The 19,107-nt window shown below is 37.0% G+C and overlaps 1 protein-coding gene across 4 annotated transcripts in view; it reads left to right on the top strand.

Annotated features, from left to right (window-relative positions):
* LOC591869 (protein phosphatase 1 regulatory subunit 12A) overlaps positions 1-19,107 on the top strand; it is a 124,241-nt gene that overhangs the window by 67,261 nt on the left and 37,873 nt on the right. For 3 of the 4 annotated variants that reach the window (XM_030987818.1, XM_030987817.1, XM_030987820.1), the window contains 7 exons: positions 1,513-1,603; positions 3,213-3,263; positions 4,022-4,042; positions 5,511-5,576; positions 10,603-10,732; positions 11,088-11,248; positions 15,392-15,436. In XM_030987818.1, coding sequence (XP_030843678.1) covers positions 1,513-1,603; positions 3,213-3,263; positions 4,022-4,042; positions 5,511-5,576; positions 10,603-10,732; positions 11,088-11,248; positions 15,392-15,436 — 565 coding nt within the window. The remainder of the gene's footprint in view (positions 1-1,512; positions 1,604-3,212; positions 3,264-4,021; positions 4,043-5,510; positions 5,577-10,602; positions 10,733-11,087; positions 11,249-15,391; positions 15,437-19,107) is intronic. The other variant, XM_030987819.1, reaches the window with a different exon arrangement.

Below are 19,107 nucleotides of genomic sequence, written 5' to 3'. Positions count from 1 at the left end.
AGTATGAGAAAATGGCATGGTATTGCCGTCCAGTTTTGCAATCCTTCTGGTTGAATAACGTAGCGTAGATATTTTACTGAAATCCACCATCAACCGGATCAGACCTGCAGTATCCAGTCTCCTCTGCCATGTTAAGGTATCATAACAATCCTCAAATCTGGTTTAAACCGGTTTTGTGCAGTTTAATTGGCAGTGTCATTTAGCTCAGATGCCCTTTAAAGTTTTCTTGACAAACAAGTTTGAGTCAGATTAATCTCTTGCCAAAGTGGTTTCATGCAGTTTCAACCAGGTTCAACTGGTTTCATGCAGTTTTTAACCAACATTACTGAGGAAGATGTAACATAAAATTCCCCATTGCTTTTAGATGACCGGGCACAACTAAATTAGCAAAAATTGATTTAGATTTTTACTGCTTTTTAATTTTGTGGAAATTAGCCAGTAGTAGTTTGATAGATGCGCTATTTCCTTTGTTTTCAAACCTCCAAGACTGAATGAGATTGATGCATCATTAACTTGACTTCAGTACATTTTATTTTCTTTAATATCCAAGTTCAAAACCACCTTCTTATTGCAATGGCTAAATTCTTGTCCATCCCAACTAAAAAATCTTACGTCTAAAAGAGTTGTTAAAAGATATTTCTACAATCATGACTAGAATCGGAGCTTGCAACATCCATTTTTTGGTTGATAACGAGCTTTCTGCTGTGTCGATCATTCTTGTGATTTCTTTTTTAGTTATGCATGGGTTGCACTGTCCGTTGAGTGTTTGTTGGGCTTAAGTGCCGTGTAAAGTTTACAAGGCATTTATACCCTTCTAACACTCGAATTGATAGGCTTTGTTCATTTGATTGCATTAGTTCTGAATGTAGATTTGTTATTTAAATCAAGATACTACTAGTGCTAAGGATTCACAGATTTGTCACTTGATTATACAACTTAAAACCAGACATGGTTATATCAATGAACCGACCAACTCAAGGTTGTAAAAGCCGCTATCTTACTAACCAAACGTGTGGCAACACTTCTTAGGAATGACATTGTATAATATTTCCAGTCTCTTTAATTTTGGCAATTTATGATTTCAATAGTGCATGTTGTCGATGTTAACCCTTTTAGAATCGGACTGCAAAAAGCAGATCAACTGTACTAAGGTTTGGTGTAGAACAATATGTGGGGCTGTAGTGCATGGGTTATACCAGTCCCAGGAACGATAGTTTGCAAGTATAGTCGACTGACCAATGAGGGAGCAAGCGGTCAATGCCGAATTCACAGCTTGCCAGACCATGCTGCAAACTGGACCTTCCATTCTGCTATTAAACCAACCTTGCATATGTAACGTCCGCCAAACAAGTTGGACTCCCCCTTGTTCTTCCTTTCTTGTGATCTAAACCAGCAGGCTTAACCTAGAACCAATAGTAGTAGTCAACGTTTGCTCTAACTTGATGATACCGTCTAAGGCACTCCCAAGTGACTCGGCTGATAATAATTCTTCGTACCTCTTACCCCCTCTAGGTCGATCATGACACCGTCGAAGGAGGAGGAGTCGGAAACACAGAGGAAAGCGCGGGCAAAGAGGGAACGTTCAAGTAGGAGATCAACGCAGGTCAGTCAAGCTAATAAGTTTCATTATTAGTTAAAGGTACTATGTCCCATTTGCAGGCCAAAAAAATGAAAAAGTTAAATTCCAACTGCATTTGAAAGATAATACTAATTTAGAACTTCCCTAAAAAAGATGGGGCTTGAAAATGTCTTCAAGTGGGAAAATAACGACTATTAGTTGTCAAATCGACTTTAGGGCTATAGAGCCCAAAAGTAATAGTCTTGATTTTCAGACAATTGTACCGAATGGTCATACGTTTTATGCTGCGCAAAGATTCAATCAGTTTAATCTTGGCCATCACAAGAAGTGGGTTATTGATGTAGACAAATGCTCATGTACCCTTTACAACTCTTTTCATGTATGTTATTACCAAAGAAGAAAAAAAGCCAGTCAATCACTCAATAGTGTCTGACAGTGAAGTCTAGCAAGTAAACAGGTTTCCTTGGATAATTTGAATATGAGGACACTGCTAATGTTTAAATTTCACAGATAGGACATACATGACATATTCATAATTCTTGCAAAGTTCTACAGCATTTGAGGTTGGATGCAAAAGGGACATAGTACCTTTAAAGGGATCCGGTAACTCAGATTCTTAAACAAAATCCTGGATTTAGCTCATGCTGCAATGATAATTATAAACCTTTAGGTCAGTCAGGAACCCCATGACTTTTACAAGCCGGTCGTCTGTCTGATTATCAAGATATTTATGATTGGAAATCGAAACCAAATTTTGCGTTTGCCAAACGGTTTTCATAACACTACAGTCTATTGGGGAAAACAAGTATGGTAAAACCGGTCACTCCTAGATTTTCACTTTTTTGAGGTACTTCATGATCATTTTGAAGCACAAATTTGTTTGGGCTTCAATATTGCACCATATCACAGACACTGATAACATGTAGGGCCGTGCATCTCAGATTTAACATCGTTAAATGATGCCTTTATAGAGGTATTGGGATGGGAATTTTGTCAAAATATACTGTAATTGGCATGGTTAACGATTGTTAAATCATATCAATTATTCTTGTATGTATTTCTTTTGTATGTCATGTATTATGTATGTATCGTGACCTTGTCAGTATATTGCAATTGAAGCAACTTCAATTGCAGCTATGCCCCCTTTCCAACCAAATTACAAGATACCAAGGTTACGTCTTCATTTCTGTTATAATAATAATGCAAATTGCATATTGCCTCTAAGCGTTTCTTTAATACACATCATTTACAGTACCGGTAGTGTAAATAAAGTTAAACCATGTGCAATGTTTCAGCACTGGTTCACAAAAACCTGCAGTAAGATGTCAAACCATTATTAATACACACTTAATGCTAAAGATGTACAGTGAAACCTGTCCATAAAGACCACTCAGGAGAGACAAGGAAAATGAACTTTAAAACAGGTGGTCTTTATGTACAGGTTGCTTTAGAGCATGTTTCGATGAAAAACCATTTCAAGGGAAACAAAAAAACGTGGTCTTTGTAGACATGTTGTCTTTCTATACAGGTGGTCACTATAGCAGGTTTGACTGTATTGCTTTTATACCACCATAAACACTTTTAAAGCTTAGTGTCTCATTGCTTTTCTTCTTGCTTTTCTTTATGACTACAGGGTGTTTCAGCAGAAGATATAGAGAGTGCCGTCAAATGCAATGAACTCAAGGTAAGAACTCTCATCTTAATAAATACCCTGTTGGAAGTGAAGAATGAAAATCGGATGTTGTCTACCTAAAAACTTGATGACATCATCTTATGTGGAGCATGTGTATAATGACAATGACTTTGCATTAATTAAGCATGGCTCATTGCCTCAGCTATATAGGCGAGCCGATCAGGTCCACATGACATGTTGTCACCGTAACTTTGGCAAATTTGACCCTTGTTCACCTGTAATTTGGAAGGGTGCGAAAAATGAGGTCTTTATTTGCTTTCGTGCAATATGGAAAGGGGAAATATTTTTTATTCTTTTACATTTTTATTCTACGTTCTTTCAGCTTTCAATTGATATAAAGTTGTATTTTCATCAGATAGGGCCTTTAAATGTCCAATCAGCGACTGCCTGAAACACATTTATATCTGTACTTGAAGAATTTATTAACTTTAAAGAAATAGTATGATAAATGCTGTCAGGTCCTTCTATGATGTTTAGGTCCATTCCTAATCAAAACATAACATCAATGTTTATACACAGAGATGCAAGTACTTCGGCACTTTCCTCAGACTTATTGGCCCAAATTCACAAAGGAGGTTTAAATTTAACCGATGGTTTAAACCCCATTTTAACCCATGGTCTAAAATTAATCTAAAATCTAATATTGGACATCTGACTGTTTCATGCTTATTTTGTGCTAATTTTAGACCTTGGGTTATTTCTGAATCACTTCTAAAAGTCTGGATATTTTCTTTGCCTCTTTTCTACAGACGCAAGATAACAGAGTGGCTGTAAGTATACACTACACATCTTTGTTTACAAATCTATTTTATATATATATATATATATATATATATATATATATATATATATATGGGATATAAAACATCATATTATTGACAAAATTGTGAAGATATCACACATGTAGCTCTGTTAAGAGGATATTTTCAGAATATATGTTGTATTATCTGAAAGCCATTGTTAAAAGAAAAAAAGAAAAACGTTGGACTTCAACAAAAATTGGGAAATAAATGATTTGAATTGAATTGAATTGAAAAAAAAGAGTACCCATTCTGTAATTTCATCCTACTGTTGTTTATCTATAACAACTTAGATATAGAATGTCAATGACTATTTGTAAAGGGACAAAGATTCATTCAGTTTTTAAGGCATAAATGAAGTTGTCTATTTGTTTTATGAGGGTTGTATAAGCTTATTCTTACGTAAGGTGGTAAAAGAATTCCCCTCACAGTGTCCCTATTCCTTGAGGCAAAGTAATGACCTCTGGGGGTGTTTCACAAAGATCCTAAGCCAAACATAACTCTAAGTTGGACTTAACAATTATGGAGAGCCATTTGTAGCCTAAAAATAAAATATATTAAACAGCAAAAATTCAGGTATTTTAGACTTTTTATAAATTCCACATCAATAACATGAAATCTCCTTGATAATAGGAATATGGATGATTTGAATCAACATTTTATGCCTTTTAAAATAACTTTCACAAAGTATGTTCAAAGATGCCAACGGCTTTTCATAATTGTTAAGTCCAACTTGGAGATAAGTTCAACTTAGGATCTTTGTGAGACACCCCCCTGTGTGTTAATTATTGATCATTTAGATGTTTATATTATTTTTCCATCGCAATGTTACATGAATGTGAAGAATGTTATTGAATTTGTATTGGAAAGGGGTTTTTATTATGCTGTATGAGTTTAGTGAAGTGGTTTACTTACTACCTCAATTAAAACTAATCAGCCTGAACAGAGGCATCAGGGGCCTTATTCAATTCAGTACACAGATGAAGTCAGTATTTTACTTAGCATTTTACTTCGCTTAGTAATATGTCTGTACTCGGGTCACATCTGAGTATTCTTACTTTATTAAGCTGACTTTAAGCTAAAATACTTATTGATAATCATAATGTGAAATTAACGTGTCGCATATTAAAATACAATTGTGCGCAGGTTATTATACTGCGATAGAAATCCACATGCCTGTCAATGAAGGCCTCCAAAAAATTGGCTCAAGTCTCTAGCCAGCTGTCTTAAATTTTGGGTGAAATACTTAGCTATAAGCTTGAACTAAATACCAAAGTTGGTCAAGTATTTTATCTATTAAAGCCGAAAACTAAGTAGAATACTCATATTTCTGACGTCAGTATTGAATTTAATACCGGTCCTGGTTTTATCCAACGTATATAACAAATTCATTGTTAGTGAGACGGTGTGTTGTTTGAACTTTGACCCCTATGAGCAGGATAACAATAAGCAAGAAACGCCAAGATTGCGACCAAGGATATCGGCCTCTACGGTAGAGAAGAAGGTAAAATGATAAAAGAGAAATCTTAACGACACGTCTTGGCACGTCTACTTCATATCAAGCGCATGTTAGGTTGTATGCACTATGAACATGACGGACAAAGAAAGCGGACAAAATATACAGTTCCTCATTCTACCCTCAACAATTGCTGTGGTAGACAAAGGAACATCCCTTCACTGCTATTATGTAAAAATGTGTAGAACAGGTGTCACATGCATAGTCACCTGTTCTACACATTTTTACATAATAGCAGTGAAGGGACGTTCCCTTTGTCTACCACAGCAATTGTTGAGGGTAGAATGAGGAACTGTATACATGTATTTTGTCTGTTTTCTTTGTCCGTCATGTTCATAGTGATGGGGCCATGATAGCTGATAGCTCATAGAAGAGAGAGTTCTGTCAAACCAGAAATTGGTGACATGAAACTTTCGCAATTTTCAGTTATGAATCTAGTATTTTGTCACAAAATGAGGGATTTGCGAATGTTTCATGCACAAGAAATCTTCTGCTTTTACAGTAAACTTTTTAACAACACATTATTATTAACAACAAATTGAAGTTCTGGATATTTTGATATGCTTGGGGATACAAAACATTTTTGAGTGGAGAAATTAATGAACTTTTAATTCTGTATATTTATTGAAATTCACATCATGAAAAAGTTGGTTATTAAAATAGATCATTAAAAATGAGAATTAAATTGAAGGACTGACATGACAGACAGTTAATTTTTAAATGATGTCAACATATTTCTTGAAATTGGTTTATCACAAACAAAGAATTTTGTCATGGTTTGGTGTAAGATTGTTTAAGATTATCATCACAAGGAATACAAAAATTACTCGCATCAGTGGATTCAAATACTACACATATTATACATATGGATTTCCAGATAAACCCAGAACTTCAATTTTTAAATAGACTCTAAACATGTAGACTTACTTTTATTTTGATTTATTTTGTAAGAACAAGTTTCATACAGTTCAATGTCACTAACTGCATCATCAACAACACAATTTACAGGCCATTTTGTAAAAATAACTCGAAAGGTTGATTGCAAGCTCATACATTCAAACCTATGTCTGCCGACAACCAATGAAAATCAAGAGGGTCACATCTGATTGCAAAATTAGGCAATGGTTAATTATTACATCCAATCCAGGTGCTTTCTGTGATTGCATTAATGGTGAAGAACTGATTACCAATCAAAACCTCCTGAGTAAAATCATGAGTCCTATTTTTAGCTTACTGAGATTATCTCGGTGTTTATCTTATAAGTAATCAAATCAGCCCATCAAAATTGGGTGCATTTCTTTTTAGGTTGGTGGTGAATTGTCAGTTAGAATCAGACAAGCCAACAACCAATCAATAGTACAGATCCACTTGATTCTTATTAACGTCTATTTGACCGATTGGCAGACTTGGCAGAATGAGTGTATTCTATGCAATCAGTGGCAAGAAATGAGCCAATTAACAGCAGGGCTGTGTATAGAATGAAAAATTGATTTCAACTGCATCATGTAATTATGTCACACGCATTATTATGAGTTCAACTGGCTTCATAATGTTTCAGAGGCTCTACTGTTTATAGTCACCATGCATTGCACATAAACAAGCACTTTCTCAAAACAGATGACACACAGATTGCCTTTTGTTTATAAAGTAAAAACAAAGCTCTGTCTGAAAAGGAATGTTTGACAAAACCAGATTTACTTTGTGAAACCAGGGTAGTGTTTCACAAAGATCCTAAGTTGAACTTATCTCTACATTGGACTTAACAATTATGGAAAGCCGTTGGCATCTATGAAAATATTTTGTAAAATTATTTCAAAAGGCATAAAATGTTGATTCAAATGATTCATACTTTTTATTATCAAGGAGATTATATGTTCTTGATGAGGAATTTATAAAAAGTCTAAAATACTTGAATTTTCACTTTTGAATATATTTTTTTTAAAGGCTGCAAATGGCTTTCCATAATGTTTAAGTCTAACGTACAGTTAAGTTTGACTTGGGATCTTTGTGAAACACCCCCAGGTGAGGTTTACGAATAGATCATTCTGCAGGATAACATGGAGTTGCATGTCATGCATGATAAAAAGGGGTCTTAGAGAAATCTGAGGCGTGTCTTTTTTAACAAGGTAACTTGTCTGGTCAATCAAGTAGATCCCCCCAATAGGAGTGGTGGACTTTCCCTTATAATTGATTGGTTGAGTTCTTTTGCTAAAAAAGTTGCTGGAAAGATGCACGATACATGTATGTTGCTCTGAGATGCCCTACGTTCCATTTACATTTCATTTGTAGCTCTGAATTTAAGGGGGAGGAGTTTATAAGAGCATAGCCGTAGCTTACATCTGCTAGTGTGAGAATTGGATTCGAAACAACGAAATCAATGCAAAAAATGAGTGGAGTTCACAAACTTAGACATAAATCAAGCATGCTTTAATACCTCATTGCTTTAAACGTTAAGCACTGTCACATAATAATTGGAACGAAAATGATCTATCATGTTTTGGTATAATACATGTAGAATAAAATGTTTTCATATGCTTATGAAATTGTAGTATTACTGTATTTATCATTATTTATTATTAGGAAAAACAGTGTCATGTACCAAATTAATTTCTAGTGCACTTTTAGTTTATTAATTATTTGATATGTTGATATTATTGCATTTAACACATGTAAAGGTTCTTAAAAGCATCATTCCAGATGCTTGTTTTTAACCTGGGTTACCAAGTAACAATTAAGCAAGTTGGAATTTTAATCGAAAAAAATGAGGATATCTGTGAGAATCCAGACAATGATTAGAAAGTTTTATCTTCACTGCAATGTCACAGCTTCACACCACTGTCTGGGTGCCTGGGTGGTCTTGCCATCATGTAATAAAGTAGTCATCCGAAGAAAATTCACGACAACTGATAATTATGGACAAATTATTTATGGATAATAAGATTTTCTCTTGAAAAACACAAATAATTTGCTAAAAAATCATATAGATATCATGGAAAGGCGTAAAATGCTTTGTTGCTAGCTGAGTCTCGCATGTGACGTCACAAATTTTGACGCTCCACGGAAGACCGCTGAAGGCAGAAAATCTGGATCTCAAAATTTTTTTTTGAGAGAGAGAGATGATTACAGCGGGCCCAAAACATTTTTTGAAGAGGGAAGTTGTTATATTTGTTCAGTAAGGTTTTCCCTTCGCAATGATATAAATTTTGCATCAATTCAAAACACTTATGGTTCCCTGGGTGACTACTTTTAATAAGCAATGCATATTGTCTAATGGGAGTGAGAATGGCTGAATCTCCTATCATTTAATATAGAGTGAAAAGAAAGGGTGATGTCACTGCAATGTTGGAGCCTTGCACATTCAAACGTGGATCTTGCCATTATGTAACAATGTATTTAAACAATGCATAATGTCTGCTAACAATGAGAAAGGCTGTAACTCATTTTAGAGAAGAGGGTTTAAGCCTATTGGCTTCGAGGAGAGGATATGTTTAAAGATTAATCTGTGCATTATTTCATCTATGTTTTGAGTTGGCATGTAAATATGCATGATATCTAGCCATGGAAACTAATGAACCATTGTACTTAAGACATGTGTATATATGACATCACCATTATACTTTGATTCGTAAAGTACCTGTTATGGCAGTTTTCAGGGGCCTGTTTCATCAAACTTGTTTACCAATAACAAGTTGCAATAGCTATTACAAGCTACTGAACTAACTGAAATTGTTGCATTTGATTGGCTGAAAGCAAATCTGTTTTTAGAAATGTGACATTTGTTATTGATAACAAGTTTTATGAAACAGGGCTCCAGATGCCAATATCTACATCTAGATTTGAAGCTCTGGTAGTACCAGGTCTTGATGGTTTTACATCATGGAAAGATGTCGCTTTATTTTGTATTTGAAATATTAATGTACTGTCAGTTTATTGATGGAGAGAGGGGCAGAGAGTGTAATTTAGTGATTTGAGTGACATAATTGACAGCAGATGAGGGGCAAATGGGTGAGTGAGTGGGTGGGTTCAGTGAATGGATATAGGGTTAGTGTGAGAGTGAGTGGGGAGAGTGAGTGGGTATGAGAGGGGGTGAGTGGATGACTGAGTGTGTGGGTGAGTGTGTGGATGGGTTCAGTGAATAGATATGGATTTAGTGTGAGTGTGATTGGGGAGAGTGAGTGAGTATGAGAGGGGGTGAGTGGATAACTGAGTGTGTGGATGGGTTCAGTGAATAGATATGGATTTAGTGTGAGTGTGATTGGGGAGAGTGAGTGTGTATGAGAGGGGGTGAGTGGATGACTGAGTGTGTGGGTGAGTGAGTGAGTGGGTGGGTTCAGTGAATGGATATAGGGTTAGTGTGAGAGTGAGAGGATGTGAGTGGATAAGTGAGTGTGTGGGTGGGTGGGTTCAGTGAATGGATATGGGGTTATTGTGAGAGCGAGTGGGTATGAGAAGATGTGAGTGGATGACTAAGTGTGTGGGTGAGTGGGTGGGTGGGTTCAGTGAATGGATATGGGTTTAGTGTGAGAGTGATTGGGAAGAGTGAGTGGATGACTGAGTGTATGTGGGTTGAGTGAATGGAGGGTGAGATGAGTGGGTGGCTGGGTCGGTTAAGTGAATGGATGTGTCAAGTGAGTGTATGAGTGGATGGTGTAAGTGAGGGAGTGGGTTGGGTGAGTGAGTGGGTGGGTGAGATGAGAGAGTGATTGGAGAGTGAAAGGGGGGCTCATGAATGATTTGGAAGAGTCAGTGGATGTGGTGAGGGGAAGAATTAGTGACGTATTGAGTGTTAGTGGTGAATGAGTTTCCAAGTTGTTAATTGGGTGGAGGAATTTCTGAAGTTTATTTGGATTTTTTGAAGTATTTCCATATCATTTTTCTTTTAGCATATAATTGTACTCACACAGGTTGTAGCAATGAACACATAGATATCATTCCCATTTCAAGATACATCAATGTCTCCTGTGTGGTTTTCAAACTGAATGTATTTTAAAATCTTTTCTCCTTGTATTTGCAGGATGAGAAGCCAGAGGAACCTCAAACAATGACCTTTGTGGCGCGACCAAGTAGGAGCACAGTCACAGACTCGACCGATACCCCCACAGCTACGGCTAGACTAGGAAGAGCCAACAGGGATGATAAATCAGGTATGTTCTTAAAACTGAGTTTGACTTCATAAGTACTCAAAGAAACATTTGTATAGTATAATATGCTTTTTTAGAATATCCTGAATCTGATTTTTTTGTGTGCAAACAAAAGTGAATAGGAGTGGTCCCATGACTGATCCTTAAGGAACTCCACAGTTGTTGTAAACGGACTATAATGCTGCTTTTACAACCCTAAAAAAATATGTGTAATAAACACGTCCAGTTTACATAGGTCTTCAGTGTGTGGGGTTGATGTATTTTGGCTATTACATCACTGGCAAATATCTTGTGTATTGTGCTACAAGTTATCTATGCTTCTTCAATTGAAACACCCATTTTCTCTCTTCTGTCACAGCAACTGATGAAGCGAAAGAGCGGGCGAAGGAGCGGGAGAAGGAGCGAGAGAAGGAACAGGACGCCCTGAAAAAGAACAGCACCGGTACTAGTACAGCGCTCTCCAGGAGACGGCCGAGGGAGAAGAGGAGAGACACCGGGGTAATCTATCGTGAAGAAGAGGTGAAGGACCCACTTTGATTTGTTTTCTCTCGGCTCATAAAAAGCAACAGCATCAAGCCGGACAAAAGTCTTCACCAAAAGATCCGATGCTAATGCTAACGATTCACACTCCACTGTAGACACATTACTCAAATCTCCCATGGTCATTTTCACAATGTCTCCTCCCAACTCTCTTCAATTCAATTACTTTCTAACACATCAAAACAAATTTATGGATCACAATCCCCTTTTATGAACTTCAACCTTGAAACTTACAACCTTTATTAAAGATTTCTCTAACATCCTTTTTTATCATAGATTCTGCGTTTGTGATTCATACAAAATTCTCTCCACAGCTTCTGTTCTTTTTCTATCTTTAACCTCCGGAGAGCTGGACCGCTCTTCCTTTCCAAAATATCACATTTCAGACCTACTTACTCTTTCTTAAGCTCCCAGTAACATCCATCCATCCAGTTGATGTTAGCTGGCCCTGTCTCCAGAAGAAAAACAAACTGAAGGCTTCGGCAAACTGACCTGAGCAAAATTAAACAGCAAAAAGAGCATTTGCTATGAAAATGAAATCAAGAACCAAAAACACCAAAGCAAACATGTAGCTTCACTAAAATCAGTCAACGCTGGGTCTTTCAAATCAATTTTTGTGTTTTTTCATGCATCCACTCGAACCCCCGCAAGTTTACCCAGTTTGGTTTTTGCAATTTACTCTGCATGAATTTGATTCCCTCTTAAGGGAAAGCATGATATTTTCCTCAAAAAAATGTATACTCTGAAAAATCCCCCAGCTTCAAGCTACTAGAGTAGGCAGTTCCTATGTCTTGTGCTCAATATATCTTGCATATATTATGAATTGAAAATTATTGTTGTATCATTTTGAATTTTGTTGCTTCCCTGAACATCTCATTGGTTTGCTAATAGAAGAATCTCAAGGTATGCTTAAAAGGGAAAGGAAATCATTTCTTTTTATCCCTTTTTTCACCTCACTTTATCTTTGGGTGCTTCCATGCAATGTTTCCTGTACAACCTTCATTTACGAATGAAAAAATCTCTTGATATATGACCATTGCTAATGGTAGTGATACCAAAAGATACCATTATTTAATTGCTAAATCAAGGTATTATTCATTTGGGCTGAAATATATGGAAAATAAAACATATTTCATATGCGATACATTGCACGGAATATCCCTCAGATTAAATTTTATTCCTCGTTTCCACAAACATTTCATATCATTTCACCCCAAGTACAAATCGCAATATTGTTGCATTCATTCACAAAAGATCCATTTCCTGCTCTCATCCCAAATTTTGGAAAATGCAAAACTTTTATTTTACAAGCTTTTTATTGCATTAAGTTATGTTAGTTTGATCTTACGAATCATTTATGCAGTAGTGGAAAAGTGCAGGCTAGCTTTGAAAATCCTTGTTGTGCTTTGGTACATTTATAAATCGAAATTGCTTTGAAATGGTCCATTTGTAATTAAAGAAATGAAATTGTAATAGCCAGTTGTATGCAGTAGAAATAAATATGCATTGAACTGCTGGACACAATGGATGCAAATTAACTTGTATTATTTGAAGTGTCTAATTGTGATTTGATATTAGTTTGACTTTAATTAACTTAAAAACTATTGAAAAACCTCTCTTTTCCTTAGGGATTAAGACTTGAACTGCTTGGTTCTTGTAGGCCAATAAATGAAAAAAAAAAAAAAATTCAACCAGTACTTAACACATCCATTGTAGGCGGTCCTAAAGAACTTGATTGCTGGCCCTGACAGTTGTTTTCATGCCATATTTCGGACTTAACTTGGGTACAAAATAGCTCATTATAGATGATGACCAAGCCCTCTCATAAATTTTGTCCGCCATCCATGAGTAAGCTTTGCTAGTTGGTAGATGGTGATGAGGTTTCACAATTTCCTCATTTCACTCCCTTCTTCTAAACGACTTTGTCAAATGTTTCAATGATTGCATTTTAGAGAAAGCAAGATGGCAGACAGATAATAGTTTTAGTTTTTTTGTCATTTACAGGAAAGAAGTAAATTCCCTCTAATTGTTTGTCTTCCTACATTCTCAGAATTTTCTGGGACAATTTAAAATCTTGGCATGCATTTGGATAGACAACTTAAGACATTTAGGCTCTCTGATTGCATACATTCATCAAAATTGTTTTCATTTAATTAATCACCATTCTTATCTATTACTTCATTTATTCATACTACATCATTTCATCAATAGGCTTGATATTTATTAAGAGTTTCAGAACGGAAATATTTACCGTAAACCACGAGGACACAAGTTCCAAATAGTGGATTATTGCTGAACAAATAGAACTACTAGGAAAGATGAAAGTGACGATAAGGGGACTTTTATCTGAATCACCATTGATAGAAACTTATCATTTTGCGATACACCTCATTCTTAGTTATTTCATATTTGCATGTGTCTTTTGAATTGCACCCATTGCTAATTTTCCTTTCCATGTTTGATGTACAGTATTTTTATTTGTAGATATTTTGTGTGCAGCATTTAATGTGCAGGTGCATGTTGTATTTGAAAGTACCTCTTCGGTTGTTTATTTTAAATTTACCATGGACGTTATTTTTAAGTTGATAATATCTGAGCTATCAAATGTGCCTGATTTTTTTGTCTTCCCCATGGTGCAATTATAGAGAATAGTTCATCCTTTGTTCAAAATCCTTCACTTAGAAGATTTACTTTTTTGGGTTGCCAATTTCAGTTCTTTGTGATAAATTGTACAACTCTGTAGATAGTTGCATGAAGTAGTACAACTGGTTGCTGGCCAAAACAGGGAGATCTTTATTTGAAGAAAAAACAAAAAACATTGTGCCATTGCATGAGGGTTTAGTTTTAACCCCAATTTACACATTAGGACTTATCTACAGGGCAGCATTTCACTGAACCGTCAGAACTACAAGTTCGCCGACAACCCATTGAAACACTTGTATTACAATTAACACGCGTTTCAATGGGATGCTGATGAACTTGTAATTATGACGATTTCGGGAAAAATACCCAGGTCCCTTACATATTTATATCTAAATATAAAGACTTGCTTTCTGAGCATTCCAGGTAAAAGAATTCATTTTCGTAATGGATGTAACAGTAAGTGGATGCTATAGTATGTGATTCAAAAGCATGGCATTTGGTTGCAGTGTCTATCTCAGAGCCCTTGTCTACCCCAATGCACTGTCCACCTTCATCCTGTACACTGCACGTTGAATGTGCATGCTTAAGATATGGACGTTTATTAACCATTATTGTGTTTTCTTTCTCTCCCACTGCTCATCTCCTATCCTTCCTTCCTTCTTTCTTTTGCTTTTTATCTTGTGTCGTATTCCTTGGCTTTCCCCTTTCCTAATTTGACCTCCCTGTCTACTTCTGATTTTCTCCTTTGACTCTTCTATCCATCTCGTTCCTACCTATCACCTATTCATCTCCTTATTCTATCTGATATTCTTACCTTCTCTCTCTCCTCTCCTCTTCTCCCTCTCCTCTTCATCTTCCTTTTCCTCTTCTATTCTCCATCTCATTTCTACCTGTCACCAATGTCTCATTTCCTCCTTCTTTCTGATATTCTTACCTTCTTCCTCTCCTTCTCTTCATCTTCTTTCCTCATATTCCTCACCTTTTTTTCTCTTCTATGCTTCATCTCATTTGTACCCTCCATGTTCTCCATCCTTTCCTTTTCTATTTTCCATCTGATTTCTACCTTCTACCTCTCTCATCTTCCCCTTCTGATCCTTTCACCTTCTCCCTCTCATCATCTCTCTCCTCCATTCCATCTCTTCTCTATATAATATCTACCTTCCACCATCTCTCATCTTCTCGCCCCCTCCCCCTTCCGATCTGTTTTCATTTCATTTTTCCATCTCTTCATCTTCTTCCCTCTCCTCTCCATCTCTCCATCTTCTTCCCTCTCCTCTCCATCTCTTAATCTCCTTCCCTCCCCTTCTCTTCTTCCCTCCTCCATCTGTCCTTCTACTCTCCATCTCTCATTTCTAACTTCCACTGTCTTCTCCATCTCTTCATCTTCCTCTCTCTTCCATCTGTCCTTCTACTCTCCATCTCTCATTCCTACCTTCCACCGGTCTCCATCATCTACTCATCCCATCATTGGACGATCAGGAGGATGAAGACGAGGATGAGGAGGACGAAGATGATCCATTAAAGGTGAGTGAACTTTTGCTGTGCCATACTCAATAGGTCATTGACCTTTGAACAAAGTGGAACCTCACTCAAAGAAACAGCTAAATTTATATGAAACTGTTACATGATAGTCGTGATATATCAAGGTTCACAAACAGTATAATATAATAACTTCTTTAGTATCATCTGTTTGGAGCCAGAAGGGTGCTAGCTCATGTGCTTTTAACACAGAGTTAACATCCTTTTGATTCTCAACCGACGCTAAATAAAGAGTTTTTTACAGCAGTGTTCTTTATAATGAGGTCCCACTCTGCTCGTCAAATCAGAAGTGGTTTGAAATACATGACACTTCACAATTTTACCGTTCTACAACAATCCAACGAAGGGCTGCTCAATATGTGTGTGTGTATTTATGTCATATATTATGAGTATTTGATTCTTTATGTACTGTGTCTGTTCGTGCTAGTATTGTGTTTATGTTTTGTGTATGTGTGAGTGTTTTGTCTGAATATTATGTCCTTTAGTAGTTTTTTAGCTGTAGTTTTAAGTAAATCACGGAGCTTTTGATCCAGGATGGTTACATAGTCATATAGAGGGCAGCACACGAATGTATGCACAGGAATGTAATACCCATTGGCTCAGTGTTATGTAGTGGTTGCGAAGTTGCCTACTTCACAAACGACTAGTTACCCACTCATGAACATCTTTAACATCAATAGCAAATCAATGCAGAATCAGAGACATTCAGTTTTTTCACGTTTTCAATTTCACAACTGTCTAAAGTAGTCTCTGGGAATAATATGCATGCCGGGTGTTCACATGTGTACCGTATACCCCTCTGCGTTTCGTCCTGCATACAGAACAGACCCTCATTCTGGCACAGAACTATTCCGAAAATCACACGACAGAGAGACGCATTCTGTTTCCCTTTCTGAAATCAAAAGCTCTCTGTAATTAATGTTTTTCGTACTAATACTTCAGTGTTCATGCAGTTGCAGTCGGCGGATATATCAAGACTTTTTTCCCTCAGAATATGTGTGATAAATAATGTTTGTTGTGATTCAAATGCAGATTTAGATTCAGATTTGTGTTGAGTGATGAATGTGATTAGATGATTGTTTGTATGCGATGTGAACGATGTTCTCAAAAGGGTGACTTATGTCAACAAAATAGATTTCAAGTCACTGCAAGTATGCCATAAAACAGATTTTATGTCGGATTTATGTCTTTGAAAATGTTCATTCACTGTTGATTAGTAATAAATAAGTAATGCTGCCTGGAAGACCTACATGTAGTGGCAGCAAATAAGAAGGCTCGTCAGTATGCAAGAGCCTGGCAGAACATTTGAGTTGAGATGATGGACACGAAAGAAGAAGAAGTATTGAATCAATATGTTAATTCCTCAACTCCATTATCCTTTGAGACCTTAGACTCTATATTACATTAATTTATTGCACGTATCGACATGTATATTTGAGTGTTTGTTCGATGGTTGACTCCTCAATTTCGAGGATGTTGAGCTACTTCTACAGTTGGTTTTGGGGTCTCCTGTGTGTTCTCTGATGGCTGAAAAGACCAATTTTGGACTGGCCGAGACGTTCACAGATAAGGTAGGCAAACTTCTGGATTTGTGCTGCTGTCGTGCCTCTGGTCTTTCTTACTGCTCATTTGACATCTCTAGCTTATCTGAAAGTATAGATTTTTTTTTTAGAGAGGATCTTCTAGAAGTTCTGTGAGAAGGATACCTGTCGACTGATATCACCACATTCTTGCCAGTTTACGCAAACTCCAACTATTCATATTAAATATGTCATATTATATATCATTAGGACTAAAACGTGACTATTACAAGGCTGAGCCATGTGCACTGTGTACACAGTCGCTATGCTCCAGTTCTCCCAGAGAATAGAAGCCATTGAATGCTACAGTCATGACATACCTTCTTGCTTGTTTCCAACTTTCCATTGATAATGGACGATGATCTGTAGAAGACATTTCGAATACAGAAGGTTATTTGTTTGTTTAATGAACTAAGGTGGTGAAGTGACATACCTATAATAAAGATTAATGAATTGTATGTCTATCAGTATGTTTCTTTGGTGTAGTAGCTGTATATTCAGTTGCACTTTTATCAGCTAATATGGAACAATGATTTTTAGGAGATAGTGTAATGTGTGTTTCAAACAAAGGTCATCCAAGAGCAATCTCCAATTGGTTTGACTGGAGCAGATCGCATTACTTAGGGTGATCAAAACCCTGTAAATCAGGGATTAGATTAGATAAGATAAGATAAGATTAATAGAGGTGTCTTTATCCAGTGTCTACAGCACCAGAACATGGATCACAGAGTTCGTAGCTAGAGTCCCGCTTCGGCATTAATGTCCTCTGACTGGAGAGGAGAACGCATCATTTGGGGTAATCAAATCCCTGTACATCAGGGATTAGATTAGATTAGATTAGATTGAATTATTAGAGGTGTCTTATTCCAGTGGATACGGCACCAGACTGTGGATCAAAGAGTTCAGGGTTTGAGTCCTGCATCCGCATTAATGTCCTATGGGCAAGACATTAATCTATATTTGCCACTTTTCACCCAAGTGAAGTGAATAGGTACTGGTAGGAACTTAATAGGAAGAAATTCCTTGAATACTTTAACACCTTATTATAGTGGCTCAGTTACAGCCGGGGTAATAATATAATACTATTAATTCACATAGAGTATATTCAAATAGTAGCTGCGCTATATAAATGGACCTATTATTATTCATTATTAGATGGATGACATTGGTTGCTATAGTCAGGCCTTAAATTAATCGACGGCCATCGACGGCCAGGCCGTCGATGCCCCTATGACTGGCCGCGGTGCCCTCCCAAAAAAAGATATATTCACGGCCAAAAAGGCCGTGCCCTTTTTTTCAAACTGGCCGACGTGCCTTTTTTTCCAACTGGACGTGCCCTTTTTATTTTAAATTTGCGCACATAAAACCACCAATTGCGCCCATAATCATCTAAAACTAGACGGCAAGGCGCAAGTGTTTTCCGTGAAAATGCGCCCATAAATTATTAGAACAGTAAAAATACACGAATCACGAACAGTTTGCCGCCCACGAGCTCTCTTCTAGCTTCGTATTTAGTGCTTTAATAAGGCGCAAGTGCCGTGAAAATGCGCCCTTTGTTATTATATAGGCAATGCGCTAGCGCACGTACGTACGTACGTTCATATTATGCGATCGCATGATGTGCATATGGTGCATGCTGTTGACGCACGCACGTAAGGCCAGGATCAAGAAAACAAATCGTCAAATGGAGAAATAAACAAGCATTCAAATAGTCATTAGAGATCTGTCGAGGTTTGTTTGTAGGCCTAGTTTATTATTTTATCTCAAATAGAATTTAGAATTATCTTATTAATAAGTTAAGAACACCTACGATGTTCTCGATCGTAGTTACTCTCATTTTGCCACCAGCCGACCTCGCTTCAAAAAGCTACCCCGCCAGCTTCGCAAGACGAACGTTTCGAGTCCCGGTAAAATTCCGAGGGTGCATCGGTTTCGCTGGCAAACTTCCAGCCCGACAGCTTCCCACCAAAAGTGGCGAGAGTGTGTGTACGAGGAACGATTTTGGTTTCGTGAATGCACGTTACGCAACTGAGCTGAGCGTGTCACTTTCAGCTGTCGAATGTCTATAAGGACATT

Source organism: Strongylocentrotus purpuratus, unplaced genomic scaffold (genome assembly GCF_000002235.5).
Source record: "Strongylocentrotus purpuratus isolate Spur 01 unplaced genomic scaffold, Spur_5.0 spur5_scaffold_17, whole genome shotgun sequence".
Lineage (NCBI taxonomy): Eukaryota > Metazoa > Echinodermata > Echinoidea > Camarodonta > Strongylocentrotidae > Strongylocentrotus > Strongylocentrotus purpuratus.
Note: the sequence above shows the minus strand (reverse complement) of the source record. Positions and strands in the feature narration are given on the sequence as shown.